Genomic DNA, 14472 nt, shown 5'->3' with positions numbered 1-14472 from the left:
GACGTCTTTTCTCGTGATTTTATCTAGAGCGCCCCCCCTCCCCCACGTCCTGATGAAATATTATGGACTGGCTCTGAATGTAATTGCTCAGATAAAAATGTCATTACGGAGATAGCCGTTGTTTATTTTCTACTCTCTCTGCTCTTTGGATTTTTTTTTTTTCCTGGCCCGCGAGCGAGCGCGCATTTCCCAAACGCGGCCAAATTTGGATCTCCCTTAATTTTTGTTTATTTGTACTCGCTTTGGAAAACTCGGCTAATCAAACGCCCGTGATTAAATCCAGGGCTCTGCTTAGTCCCGCCGCCAAGCTTGGTGGACCCTCCCGGCTATATGTGCGTTCTCTGTACATCGCGGCGCGATCGTTTCGGAGCTTCTCCAGAAAAATACATGGAGGAGGGGGATTTTTTTTTTCCCGAGAGTTCCAATGATTCCCAATATGCTCTGATTGCTTAACCACTTCACCCCCGGACCGTTTTGTAGCTAAAGGACCGGGGCCACTTTTTGCGTCACTTTAACTACTTGCCGACCAGCCGCTGCTGTTATACGGCGGCAGGTCGGCTCCCCTGTGCCAGAGCCCGTAGCCTCCCCGCTCATCGCTGACTCCCGCGCCCCCCCATCCCCCTGACTCCCGCGGGCGTGATCGCCGCCGGGCACCCGCGATCGCTCGTTACAGAGCTGTGAGTGTAAACACACAGCTCCCGGTCCTGTCACGGGGAGAAATGCTGATCTTCTGTTCATACAATGTATGAACAGCGATCTGTCATTTCCCCTAGTGAGGCCACCCCCCCTACAGTTAGAACACACCCAGGGAACATACTTAACCCCTTCCCCGCCCCCTAGTGTTAACCCCTTCCCTGCCAGTGGCATTTTTATAGTAATCCAATGTATTTTTATAGCACTGATCGCTATAAAAATGACAATGGTCCCAAAAATTTGTCAAAAGTGTCCGATGTGTCCGCCATAATGTCGCAGTACCGAAAAAAAACGCTGATCGCCGCCATTGGAGGACAGGTAGGCTGTGCGGGGGAGGGGGGTGTCAGCACAAGTCTGACCATTGGAGGACAGGTAGGCTGTGCGGGGGAGGGGGGTGTCAGCACAAGTCTGACCATTGGAGGACAGGTAGGCTGTGCGGAGGAGGGGGGTGTCAGCACAAGTCTGACCATTGGAGGACAGGTAGGCTGTGCGGGGGAGGGGGGTGTCAGCACAAGTCTGACCATTGGAGGACAGGTGGGCTGTGAGGGGGAGGGGGGTGTCAGCACAAGTCTGACCATTGGAGGACAGGTAGGCTGTGCGGAGGAGGGGGGTGTCAGCACAAGTCTGACCATTGGAGGACAGGTAGGCTGTGCGGGGGGGGGGGGGTGTCAGCACAAGTCTGACCATTGGAGGACAGGTAGGCTGTGCGGGGGAGGGGGGTGTCAGCACAAGTCTGACCATTGGAGAACAGGTAGGCTGTGCGGAGGAGGGGGGTGTCAGCACAAGTCTGACCATTGGAGGACAGGTAGGCTGTGCGGAGGAGGGGGGTGTCAGCACAAGTCTGACCATTGGAGGACAGGTAGGCTGTGCGGGGGAGGGGGGTGTCAGCACAAGTCTGACCATTGGAGGACAGGTAGGCTGTGCGGGGGAGGGGGGTGTCAGCACAAGTCTGACCATTGGAGGACAGGTAGGCTGTGCGGAGGAGGGGGGTGTCAGCACAAGTCTGACCATTGGAGGACAGGTAGGCTGTGCGGAGGAGGGGGGTGTCAGCACAAGTCTGACCATTGGAGGACAGGTAGGCTGTGCGGAGGAGGGGGGTGTCAGCACAAGTCTGACCATTGGAGGACAGGTAGGCTGTGCAGGGGAGGGGGGTGTCAGCACAAGTCTGACCATTGGAGGACAGGTAGGCTGTGCGGAGGAGGGGGGTGTCAGCACAAGTCTGACCATTGGAGGACAGGTAGGCTGTGCGGGGGAGGGGGGTGTCAGCACAAGTCTGACCATTGGAGGACAGGTAGGCTGTGCAGGGGAGGGGGGGGTGTCAGCACAAGTCTGACCATTGGAGGACAGGTAGGCTGTGCGGAGGAGGGGGGTGTCAGCACAAGTCTGACCATTGGAGGACAGGTAGGCTGTGCGGGGGAGGGGGGTGTCAGCACAAGTCTGACCATTGGAGGACAGGTAGGCTGTGCGGGGGAGGGGGGGTGTCAGCACAAGTCTGACCATTGGAGGACAGGTAGGCTGTGCGGGGGAGGGGGGGTGTCAGCACAAGTCTGACCATTGGAGGACAGGTAGGCTGTGAGGGGGAGGGGGGGTGTCAGCACAAGTCTGACCATTGGAGGACAGGTAGGCTGTGCGGGGGAGGGGGGTGTCAGCACAAGTCTGACCATTGGAGGACAGGTAGGCTGTGCAGGGGAGGGGGGTGTCAGCACAAGTCTGACCATTGGAGGACAGGTAGGCTGTGCGGGGGAGGGGGGGGTGTCAGCACAAGTCTGACCATTGGAGGACAGGTAGGCTGTGCGGAGGAGGGGGGTGTCAGCACAAGTCTGACCATTGGAGGACAGGTAGGCTGTGCAGGGGAGGGGGGTGTCAGCACAAGTCTGACCATTGGAGGACAGGTAGGCTGTGCGGGGGGAGGGGGGGTGTCAGCACAAGTCTGACCATTGGAGGACAGGTAGGCTGTGCGGGGGAGGGGGGGTGTCAGCACAAGTCTGACCATTGGAGGACAGGTAGGCTGTGCGGGGGAGGGGGGGTGTCAGCACAAGTCTGACCATTGGAGGACAGGTAGGCTGTGCACCCCCATGTGGGGACCCACGGTCCTCGCACCCGGGGCTGTAGTACCCTATGTGTGAACGATCCTTATTGTTCATGGACTGCAGGGATCGGCTGCTTCCCGGGAGGAGGGAATATCGGATCCATAATCGGGGAATTCGGAGTCCCTAAACCTGCTCACCGGCAAACTCCCAAAATGTAGTCACACCTCCCCGTACATTCCAGCCAATCCCCTTCATAGTACAGATCGTAAATTAACCACTTGCCTACCGGGCACTTTCGCCCCCTTCCTGCCCAGGCCAATTTCTCCCTCCTTTCATATTTTATCCATCAGTTCTGACGGGGTTGTTGCACCGAATTATAAACACGGAGAGGAGATACCGGGCCAGGAATTTGGTGGAGATACCGGGCCAGGAATTTGGTGGAGATACCGGGCCAGGAATTTGGTGGAGATACCGGGCCAGGAATTTGGATGGAGATACCGGGTCAGGAATTTGGTGGAGATACCGGGCCAGGAATTTGGTGGAGATACCGGGCCAGGAATTTGGTGGAGATACCGGGCCAGGAATTTGGTGGAGATACCGGGCCAGGAATTTGGTGGAGATACCGGGCCAGGAATTTGGTGGAGATACCGGGCCAGGAATTTGGTGGAGATACCGGGCCAGGAATTTGGTGGAGATACCGGGCCAGGAATTTGGATGGAGATACCGGGCCAGGAATTTGGATGGAGATACCGGGCCAGGAATTTGGTGGAGATACCGGGCCAGGAATTTGGTGGAGATACCGGGCCAGGAATTTGGATGGAGATACCGGGCCAGGAATTTGGTGGAGATACCGGGCCAGGAATTTGGTGGAGATACCGGGCCAGGAATTTGGTGGAGATACCGGGCCAGGAATTTGGTGGAGATACCGGGCCAGGAATTTGGTGGAGATACCGGGCCAGGAATTTGGTGGAGATACCGGGCCAGGAATTTGGTGGAGATACCGGGCCAGGAATTTGGTGGAGATACCGGGCCAGGAATTTGGTGGAGATACCGGGCCAGGAATTTGGTTGAGATACCGGGCCAGGAATTTGGATGGAGATACCGGGCCAGGAATTTGGTGGAGATACCGGGCCAGGAATTTGGTGGAGATACCGGGCCAGGAATTTGGTGGAGATACCGGGCCAGGAATTTGGATGGAGATACCGGGCCAGGAATTTGGTGGAGATACCGGGCCAGGAATTTGGTGGAGATACCGGGCCAGGAATTTGGTGGAGATACCAGGCCAGGAATTTGGTGGAGATACCGGGCCAGGAATTTGGTGGAGCCGCTGCGGAATGTCGGAATGTTCCAGCGAATCGTTTCTACACCTCCCCCGCTTTCTGGAATACGCGTCCGGTTTATATGATACGTATTGTTTTCTGTGGTTTTAGATGGTCCGACTTCCTTCTAATTTCTCCTTCAGATGGGCAACCGGTAAAAACAGGCGGTTGTTATACGGTCCGCGTCAAACCCCCTCCCCCAACGCATCAGGGGGCCACATCAAGATCTCTCGCCATCATCCCTGGCTGAAATCCCATGCATCCGCCACACTTCTCTGATGGGTCTACAAATGTAAATGATGGCGTATCATGGATCCTCGATCCCCATAGGTCCAAATTGTTGATGTAACCAGCTGACGTGTTTCGGGGCACAACCCCCCTTTCTCAAACCAAAACCTCAGAGTTTCTCAGTTTTACTCTGAGGAAGGGTGTTTTGTCCCCTGAAACTTTTCAGCTGGTTACATCATCCATTTGGACCTATGGGGGTTCGAAGGCTGGTTTTCCGGTTTCTGGATCATTGATACGCGATCATTTACATTCGGTTTGTATCGGAGAATTGCGGAGTGTCAATACGCGAGATTTCAGCCAAGGATGACGAGAGATCTTCATATGGGGGGGGGGGAGGGGCTTCTTTCACATTTGCGTTTGGTTTTTACGTATAATTTGTATCTTTTACGGTTTAACCACTTGTCCACCGGGCCTATTTTGGCACTTCTCTCCTTCCTGTAAAAATCAAAAAAAAAATTACTAGAAAATTAATCAGAATTTTTTTTTTTTTAGCAGACACCCTAGGGAATAAAATGGCGGTCATTGCAACTTTTTTTTTCTCGCACGGTATTTGCGCAATCATTTTTCAAACGCCTTTGTTTGGGGAAAAAAACGGTTTCATGAATTAAAAAATTAACAAAACAGTAAAATTAGCCCAATTTTTTTTGTATAACGTGAAAGACGATGTTACGCCGAGTAAATAGATACCTAACACGTCACGCTTTAAAATTGCGCACACACTCGTGGAATGGCGCCCAAACTTCGCTACTTAAAAATCTCCATAGGCGACTCTTTAACATTTTTTTACAGGTTACTATTTTCGAGTTACAGAGGAGGTCTAGTGCTAGAATTGTTGCACGCGCTCTAACGCACGCGACGATAGCTCACAAGTGGGGTTTGAACGGCGTTTACATATGTGGGCGGGACTTGCGTGTTCGCTTCTGCGCACGAGATAACGGTGACAGGGGCGTTTTTAAAAAACAATTGTTAATTTTATTTTTATTTTACTTAATTTTCTAAATTTTTACACTTTTTTTTTACATATTTTTTTTTTTTTATCACTTTTATTCCTATTACAAGGAATGTAAACATCCCTTGTAATAGGAATCAGTGTGACAGGTCCTCTTTATGGAGAGAGGCGGGGTCAATAAAACCTAATTTTCTTAGGTCGAGCCCGCGGCTTTCGGCCTAGTCCGCCGCGATCCTGAGAAAAGGCCGCGGACTGGGCCGAAGCCGCGGCCTCGCCTAAAACATCCTGCCCGCAGCTCGCCGCGATCGTGGGAAAAGGACACGAGTGGCATCTGCCGCTCGCGGCCTTTTCCCACGATCGCGGCGAGCTGCGGGCAGGATGTTTTAGGCGAGGCCGCGGCTTCGGCCTAGTCCGCGGAGCGCCGGTCCTATGGAACAAAATTTTTTTTTTTTTTTTTGCCCACCTTCCAAAGCCAAGTCGCCAGGACGCTATTTCTAGTCGCCATGGCGACCTGGCGACCGGGATTTGGCGAGCCTTAATGTCCGGTAATTGAGGCCCCGGCTTTGCGGCCTTGTGATGTCCCCAGCTCTTCCTTGTGTGAGCTGGCGCCATCTGGTGGTGGCCGTTGGTATTACAAGTTAAGCATTACAAGTTAAACAGCAATTCTAATGTCATTTTTCACTGTTTTCACTGCCATCTTCTTCCCTCTAATTAGAACCCCCAAACATTATATATATATTTTTTATCCAAATGGCGATCGTTGCAATACTTTCTGTCACGCCGTATTTGCGCAGCGGTCTTGCAAGCGCACTTTTTTGGGAAAAAATTACACTTTTTTTAATTAAAAAATAAAAGACAACAGTAAAGTTATCCCCATTTTTTTTAATATTATGAAAGATAATGTTACGCCGAGTAAATTGATACCCAACATGTCACGCTTCAAAATTGCGTCCGCTCGTGGAATGCCGAAACAAACTTTTACCCTTTAAAATCTTCATAGGCGACGTTTAAAAAAATCTACAGGTTGCATGTTTTGAGTTACAGAGGAGGTCTAGGGCTAGAATTATTGCTCTCGCTCTACCAACCGCGGCGATACCTCACATTGTGTGGTTTGAACACCGTTTACATATGCGGGCACTGCTCACGTATGTGTTCGCTTCTGCGCGCGAGCTCGTCGGGACGGGGGGCGTTTTCTGGCTCCGAACTTTTTTAGCTGGCTCCTAGATTCCAAGCAAATTTGTCAAACCCTGACTTAGGTAATGCATTGGGTAAGTTAGGCAGCCGCGAGGCCCCTGTGAGTGCGAGGCCTTAAGCGACTGCCTAATTAAAGAGCCGCCTCTGGGACCCCATGATTTCTAACAGCGGCCCTGGTAGGATACCCCCCCCCCCCCCTCAATTTTCGAAACTTTTTTAAGAAGTTTACAATTCATCTTTTCACTCTTAATTTCCATCTACGGGGAACGTTGGCGGTGCTGCGATAAACGGTTGGGGGGGAATCGTCCGTAAGTAAGCATCTATACAGCGCCGGGGGGTTGGTTTCAGAGCTGGTGGTTGTGGGGGGGGGGCGTCTGCGGGCAAGGGGGCTTATCGGAATCAAAAAGCCCCCTTTAACAAGGCGGTCTCCAGATCCTGCTCTTTAATAACTAAAGGGGGCGGGGCCACCCGGTGATGTCACCTGGTGAACCTGCCCCCTTGTGACATCATTGACTGAGGGCATGCTGGGTCATTGACGTCACAAGGGGTGGGGTCCCCCGATATTCACTGGCTGAAATTTGAAAAGTTACGTCGTTTGCGTAAGTCGTCCGTGAATGGGGCTGGACGCCATTTACGTTCACGTCGAAACCAATGACTTCCTTGCGACGTCATTTGGAGCAATGCACCCTGGGATATTTTACAGGCGGCGCATGCGCTGTTCGTTCGGCGCGGGAACGCGCTTTATTTAAATGCTACCCGCCCCCTACCCGCCGAATTTGAATTCGGCCGGGTGATTTACGTTACGCCGCCGCAACTTTACACGCAAGTGCTTTGTGAATAAAGCACTTGCCTAGAAAAACTTGCGGCGGCGTAACGTAAATCAGATACGTTACGCCCTGCCCAGTTTTACACCGATCTACGAGAATCTGGGCCTTCATTTCCATCTACGGGGAACTGGCGGTGCTGCGATAAACGGTTGGGGGAATCAGCCGTAAGTAAGCGTCTATACAGCGCCGGGGTGGGGGGGTCAGAGCGCGAGGATTGAAGGGCTGAGCGGAATTAATCATCGATTTGAATCGCACCTCGGGGGGAAGCAATTTATGAGACCTCTTAAGGGGGGAATTAGTTGAACACGTCCAAAGCCGCCTTCCGTACTTCTGATCCCGATCGGCGGTGTACGTTACTTCCAGTGCGGCGCGCATATTTCTGCTAATGGATCGCTCTCTCCCCGTAATCACAGCGAATGTAGCTGTTGGCTTTTATTACAGAAGTTTCAACATTGCTGTATTTATTCCCTGTTATGTGCCAGCTGTCGGGGCTCTTAACGTTGTTATGATAAAATACGCCGCGGAAGGGGGGGGAGGGGAGGGAGGGAGGGGGGGGGCCGTCATGAATAATTCATCTTAAATCTGCAGGTAATATTAATACCGAGCGCTGTGGCCCTTGCGTTGTCATCTTTATAATAGGCGAGGACGTTTAACAAACACCTTCTCAGCGTCACAATAATAAACGGCAGTTGGCAACTGTCCTCCATTTCTAGAGAAAAAAAAAAGAATCTTGGCCGCTCTTAGAGCCTTGTGCCTGGAAATTCCGTTCCTCCTCCTTCTTTGGAATTTTGCTAAATTGATTTTGAACCCGAAAACTTAAATCTGGCCTGTTGTTGTTGTTGTTGTTTTTCATTCCAGCTTCTATAAAGAAAAAAAACTGGTGATCCTGCCGTGAAGGCCGTTGTTCAGGCACTTCCTGTTTTCAGGGTGACAACGCCCTATCCCTGTCTCCTAATTGTACCTCTGTGTTGTCACGTGGGGGCTTCAAGTGGTTGTTTTAACTCACGGTCCACTGGGGGATGCCATCCGGGGCCCTGGGCACCACCGGGCACCTTAGAGGTTGGGGAGGGGGCTTTGGGTGCTGACGAAAAAAAAAAAAGGGGGGGATGCCATCCAGGGCCCTGGGGATTACCAGGCCCCTTAGAGGTCGGGGGGGGTTTTAGGTGCTTAAGGGAAAAAAAAGGGGGGATGCCATCCTGGGCTTCAGGGACCACCGGGCCCCTTAGAGGTCAGGGGGGCTTTGGGTGCTGACGAAAAAAAAAAAAATATATATATATATATATATATATATATATATAAAAAAGGGGGGATGCCATCCGGGGGCCCTGGGGACCACCAGGTCCCTTAGAGGTCGGGGGGCTTTGGGTGCTGACAGAAAAAAAAGGGGGGGGATGCCATCCGGGGCCCTGGGGAACACCTTACCCCTTAGAGGTCGGGGGGCTTTGGGTGCTGACGAAAAAAATGTAATGGAAAATAAATACATAAATAAAATAAAAAAGGGGGGATGCCATCTGGGGACCACGGGCCCCTTAGAGGTCGGGGGGGGGGGGGGTCTTTGGGTGCTGACGAACAAAAAAAAAAGGGGGGATGCCATCCGGGCCCCTTACAGGTGTACTGCCTGTACCCCCCTGATGGCGGCCCTGGGTACAACATATTGCTACACTTGGAGGCGCCTCTCTTTTATACTCTTATGAGATGCAGATAGTGAATATGTATAGGAATGTATTCTTTATTGCAGTTCTAACATTGTTTGGTTTCCCCTCCTGCACTGCTCCTGTAAATGTTCTTCCAAGACAAGCAATGCGTGTGAATCATCATGTTTGACTGACTTGGCTCGTTGATTTTCTTTCCGTAGAGCTCATGGAGTCGCGCACGGCGCGTTTCTTCAGCTTTGGCTTCAACACGAGCGACTACCGGATCCTCCTCCTGGATCAGGATCAGGACCGGATGTACGTCGGGAGTCGTGACTACCTGCTGTCCATGGACCTGGGCAACATCAATCGAGAGCCTTTAATTGTAAGCCAGGAAACGGGGGATGGGGGAGGGGGAGGGGTCTATGTTCTGCCAGTTGGGAAGGGTTTCTGCGTGGCTGAAGAATGTTGTACGGCTTGGATTCACCGACTGGTTAAGTGACGTGGCATATAAAGGCTTCGCCTTGTTTACAGCGGTTCTAAACCCCATGACACATTTATTTATTTATTTTTAAATACCCCCTGTAAGGCAAAAGGCATAATGAGCTAGTATGCGCCGCCTACTAGCTAATTATGAACTACTTACCATAGAACGAGGCGTCGGCGAATCCCCCGTGCGCATGCGCCGCTGCTCATTGCAAGGGGAATATGTCGTAAACCGTAAAGGTTTAGGAGAGATTTTTTTACCTACAGGCAGGGCCGCCATCAGGGGGGTACAGGTATTACACCTGTAAGAGGCCGATGGTCCCCCTCCCGTTTTTTGTTTTTTTGCATTACACCTGTAAGGGGCTTAATGATCCCCAGGGCCCCTCACAGGCCCCGCCGCCCCCCCTCAAGTTTTTTTTAATTTATTTAAAACATTTTGTGTTTATTTATTTATTTTTTGCATTACACCTGTAAGGGGCCCGATGGTCCCCAGGGCCCCTTACAGGCCCGGACGTCCCCCCTCCAGTTTTTTTATTTATTTTTTGCATTACACCTGTAAGGGGCTTAATGATCCCCAGGGCCCCTCATAGGCCCCGCCGCCCCCCCTCAAGTTTTTTTTTTAATTTATTTTTACATTTTTGTGTTTATTTTTTTTTTTTTTTGCATTACACCTGTAAGGGGCCCAATGGTCCCCAGAGCCCCTTACAGGCCCGGCTGGCCCCCCTCCCGTTTTTTTTTATTTATTTTTTGCATTACACCTGTAAGAGGCCCAATGGTCCCCAGGGCCCCTTACAGGCCCGGACAGCCCCCCTCCTGTTTATTTATTTATTTTTTGCATTACACCTGTAAGGGGCCAGATGGTCCCCAGGGCCCCTTACAGGCCCGGCTGGCCCCCCTCCCGTTTGTTTTTATTTTTATTTATTTTTTGCATTACACCTGTAAGGGGCCAGATGGTGCCCAGGGCCCCTTACAGGCCCGGCCCCCTCCCGTTTTTTTTTATTATTATTATTATTATTTTTTTTTAATTAAACACGTAAAAGGGGCCAGATGGTCCCCAGGGCCCCTTACAGGCCCGCCCCCCCTCCCGTTTTTTTTTTATTATTTATTTTTTGCATTACACCTGTAAGGGGCCCAATGGTCCCCAGGGCCCCTTACAGGCCCGGACACCCCCCCTCCCGTTTATTTATTTTTTGCATTAAACCTGTAAGGGGCCAGATGGTCCCCAGGGCCCCTTACAGGCCCGGACAGCCCCCCCTCCTGTTTATTTTTTATTTTTTTGCATTACACCTGTAAGGGGCCCAATGGTCCCCAGGGCCCCTTACAGGCCCGGCTGGTCCCCCTCCCATTTTTTTTTGTTATTTATTTTTTGCATTACACCTGTAAGGGGCCCAATGGTCCCCAGGGCCCCTTACAGCCCCCCCCCCCCCCGGTTCTCTGCTCCAGAGTTCGGAGCAGGGCCGGCCGTCTTAATAGCATCATGGGCCCCTGGGCAAAGTAATGCACTGGGGCCCTTACCAGCTTGCCCCAATTTACACACCTACTTCCAAGAAATAAAGTATAAAGAGTTGATAGAATTAAACAGATATTCATTTGTACTTTCAATAAAAATTGATTTTACAAAAGAAAAACATTCCCTAAATCAAAGACTAGTCAACACAAAGGGCACAGGGGGGGGGGGGTAAAGAGGCCACAGTACGGGGGGGGGTAAAGAGGGCACAACACTGGGCTCAGGAGGGGGGTAAAGAGGGCACAGTACGGGGGGGGGGGGTAAAGAGGGCACAACACTGGGCTCAGGAGGTGGGTAAAGAGGGCACAGTACAGGGGGGGGGTAAAGAGGGCACAGTACAGGGGGGGGTAAAGAGGGCACAACACTGGGCTCAGGAGGGGGGTAAAGAAGGCACAACACTGGGCTCAGGAGGGGGGTAAAGAGGGCACAGTACAGGGGGGGTAAAGAGGGCACAGTACAGGGGGGGTAAAGAGGGCACAGTACAGTGGGGGGTAAAGAGGGCACAGTACAGGGGGGGTAAAGAGGGCACAACACTGGGCTCAGGAGGGCACAGTACAGGGGGGGGGGGAAAGAGGGCACAGTACAGGGGGGGTAAAGAGGGCACAACACTGGGCTCAGGAGGGCACAGTACAGGGGGGGGTAAAGAGGGCACAGTATGGGGGGGGGGTAAAGAGGGCACAACATTGGGCTCAGGAGGGCACAGTATAGGTTCTGGGACACTTCCCGGGACACGACCATATCGGGACAGTTGGCATGTATGATGTAATGCAAGATTATTGTGGGGATGCCCCCCATGTACCTGGGACCTATGGGCAGTGCCCAGGAGTGCCCTTGCATTAAGGTGGCCCTGGTTCGGATACCTTCAAAAGTGCTATTTGCATATGAAACAGCATGGGGGCCCTGATCAAATGGGTACAGTGCCTTGAAAAAGTATTCATACCCCTTGAAATTCCCCACATCTTCTCATGTTACAACCAAAAACGTAAATGTATTTTTTGGGTTTTTATGTGAGAGACACAACACAAGGTGAGTGGGCACACTTCCCTAGCCACTGGGCTTGTTTGGAATGACGTCATTGGATCGATCGTTCCTCAAGTCCCGGCGCCTCTGGGGGATGTCTATTTTGGAGTGTATTTCATGTGCGTACTTGCAGGATCATTAGTGACGGCTCTCTCTTTCCTCACTTATCAGATTCATTGGCCGGCCGCCCCGAACCGGCAGAAGGAATGTCTGATGGCGGGCAGAGGACGTGCAGTGAGTATTCTGTCCCCTCTAATCCTCCTCATGCAGCCTGATATAAAGACTTGTGAAGAATCGTCTCATCCGGTGTCCAGGCTGCAAAAACTTTTTTGTTTCTTTGTATAGTTTGTAGTTTTATGTTTGTTCAGTACAGGATGCAGGCTGTGCTTCCTACTGCATGAATCACACTTTGCCCACCTTCTTATCTTGTAATGAGGGCACCAAGCAAGCACCTCTCTGATTGAAAAGTGGACTCTGCAGTCTCTAATGATGTGAAATGCCCACAATGCCCCTGGATAGCCTTCTCTGTGCGAAGTACGGGACCCAATAACAATTCTCTAATGCAGCAAAACTAAACAGGAACGGGCTGACTGGGCCAGAAGTCAACACTTCAGTCTTCTTACACAAAGGAGTCTGTCCAACAGTCACAAAGCCGGCAATAAGGATCCTTATTTTCCAAATAGTGACGGTTATTTTTAGCGGTCTGAAAATAACCGTCACATACTCCGAAAATAAAAGTCCTCATTTGGGGTAACGCTTTGTGATTTGAGCCTTTTTATTATTTATTTTCTTTCTCATCCATTGAGGAAATCAGGAAGTGATGGGCAATAACACCGCACATGAGCAGAATGTTTCCGCGCCTGCGCAGGGGCTGCTAATTTGTGGCTTGGTAACACGCTGCCCACCGGGCCTGCCCACAATCCCATGGTACTCCCAGGAGGCAATCCCATGGTACTCCCAGGAGGCACTGCCAGGAGGCACTCCCATGGTACTCTCAGAAGGAAATGCCAGGAGGAAATCACATGGCACTCCCAGGAGGCAATCCCATGGCACACCCGGGAGGCAAATCCCATGGTACTCTCAGAAGGAAATGCCAGGAGGAAATCCCATGGCACTCCCAGGAGGCAATTTCATAGCACTCCCAGGAGGCAATCCCATGGTTCTCCCAGAAGGAAATCCCAGGAGGCAATCACATGGCACTCCCAGGAGGCAATACCATTAGGCAGTCCCATAGCAATCTCAGGAGGCAATCCCATGGCACTCCCAGGTGGCAATCCCAGAGCACTCACAAGAGGCAAATCCCATGGCACACCCAGTAGGCAATCCCATGGCAATCTCAGGAGGCAGTCCCATAGCACTCCCAGGAGGCAATGCCATGGCACTACCAATAGGCAGTCCCATGGCAATCCCATAGCAATCCTTTGGCACGCCCAGGAGGCAGTCCCATGGCACTCCCAGGAGGCAGTCCCATGGCACTCCCAGGAGGCAGTCCCATGGCACTCCCAGGAGGCAATCCCATGGCACTGCCAGGAGGCAATCCCATGGCACTGCCAGGAGGCAATCCTATGGCACTCCCAGGAGGCAATCCTATGGCACTCCCAGGAGGCAGTCCCTTGGCACTCCCAGGAGGCAATGCCATAGCACTCCCAGGAGGCAATCCCATGGTACTCCCAGAAGGAAATCCCAGGAGGCAATCACATGGCACTCCTAGGAGGCAATACCATTAGGCAGTCCCATAGCAATCTCAGGAGGCAATCCCATGGCACTCCCAGGTGGCAATCCCAGAGCACTCACAAGAGGCAAATCCCATGGCACACCCAGTAGGCAATCCCATGGCAATCTCAGGAGGCAGTCCCATAGCACTCCCAGGAGGCAATGCCATAGCACTACCAATAGGCAGTCCCATGGCAAACCCATAGCAATCCTTTGGCACGCCCAGGAGGCAGTCCCATGGCACTCCCAGGAGGCAGTCCCATGGCACTCCCAGGAGGCAGTCCCATGGCACTCCCAGGAGGCAGTCCCATGGCACTGCCAGGAGGCAATCCCATGGCACTCCCAGGAGGCAATCCCATGGCACTGCCAGGAGGCAATCCTATGGCACTCCCAGGAGGCAATCCCATGGCACTGCCAGGAGGCAATCCTATGGCACTCCCAGGAGGCAATCCTATGGCACTCCCAGGAGGCAGTCCCTTGGCACTCCCAGGAGGCAATGCCATAGCACTCCCAATAGGCAGTCCCATGGCACTCCCAGGAGGCAATCCCATAGCAATCCTATGGCACTCCCAGGAGGAAATCCCAGGAGGCAATACCAGAGCAATCTCAGGAGGCAATCCCATGGCACTCCCAGGAGGCAATACCATAGCACTCCCAATAGGCAGTCCCATGTCACTCCCAGGAGCCAACCCAATGGCACTCCCAGGAGGCAATCAAAAAATGGAAAGAACGAAAAACTGGACAGCCGCACTCCAAAATCACTTAAAAAAGAGATGTCTTTTATTTCAACTGTACATACAGTCACTGCAAACCAA

General features: G+C 52.1%; 1 protein-coding gene across 5 annotated transcripts in view; it reads left to right on the top strand.

Annotated features, from left to right (window-relative positions):
- Positions 1–14472, top strand: part of LOC120913030 (semaphorin-3F-like) — a 185424-nt gene that overhangs the window by 115751 nt on the left and 55201 nt on the right. For all 5 annotated transcript variants that reach the window (XM_040322700.1, XM_040322702.1, XM_040322699.1 and 2 more), the window contains exons 3-4: positions 9156–9316; positions 12116–12178. In XM_040322700.1, coding sequence (XP_040178634.1) covers positions 9156–9316; positions 12116–12178 — 224 coding nt within the window. The remainder of the gene's footprint in view (positions 1–9155; positions 9317–12115; positions 12179–14472) is intronic.

This window comes from Rana temporaria, chromosome 9 (genome assembly GCF_905171775.1).
Source record: "Rana temporaria chromosome 9, aRanTem1.1, whole genome shotgun sequence".
Lineage (NCBI taxonomy): Eukaryota > Metazoa > Chordata > Amphibia > Anura > Ranidae > Rana > Rana temporaria.
This window is presented reverse-complemented; position numbering and strand designations above follow the sequence as displayed.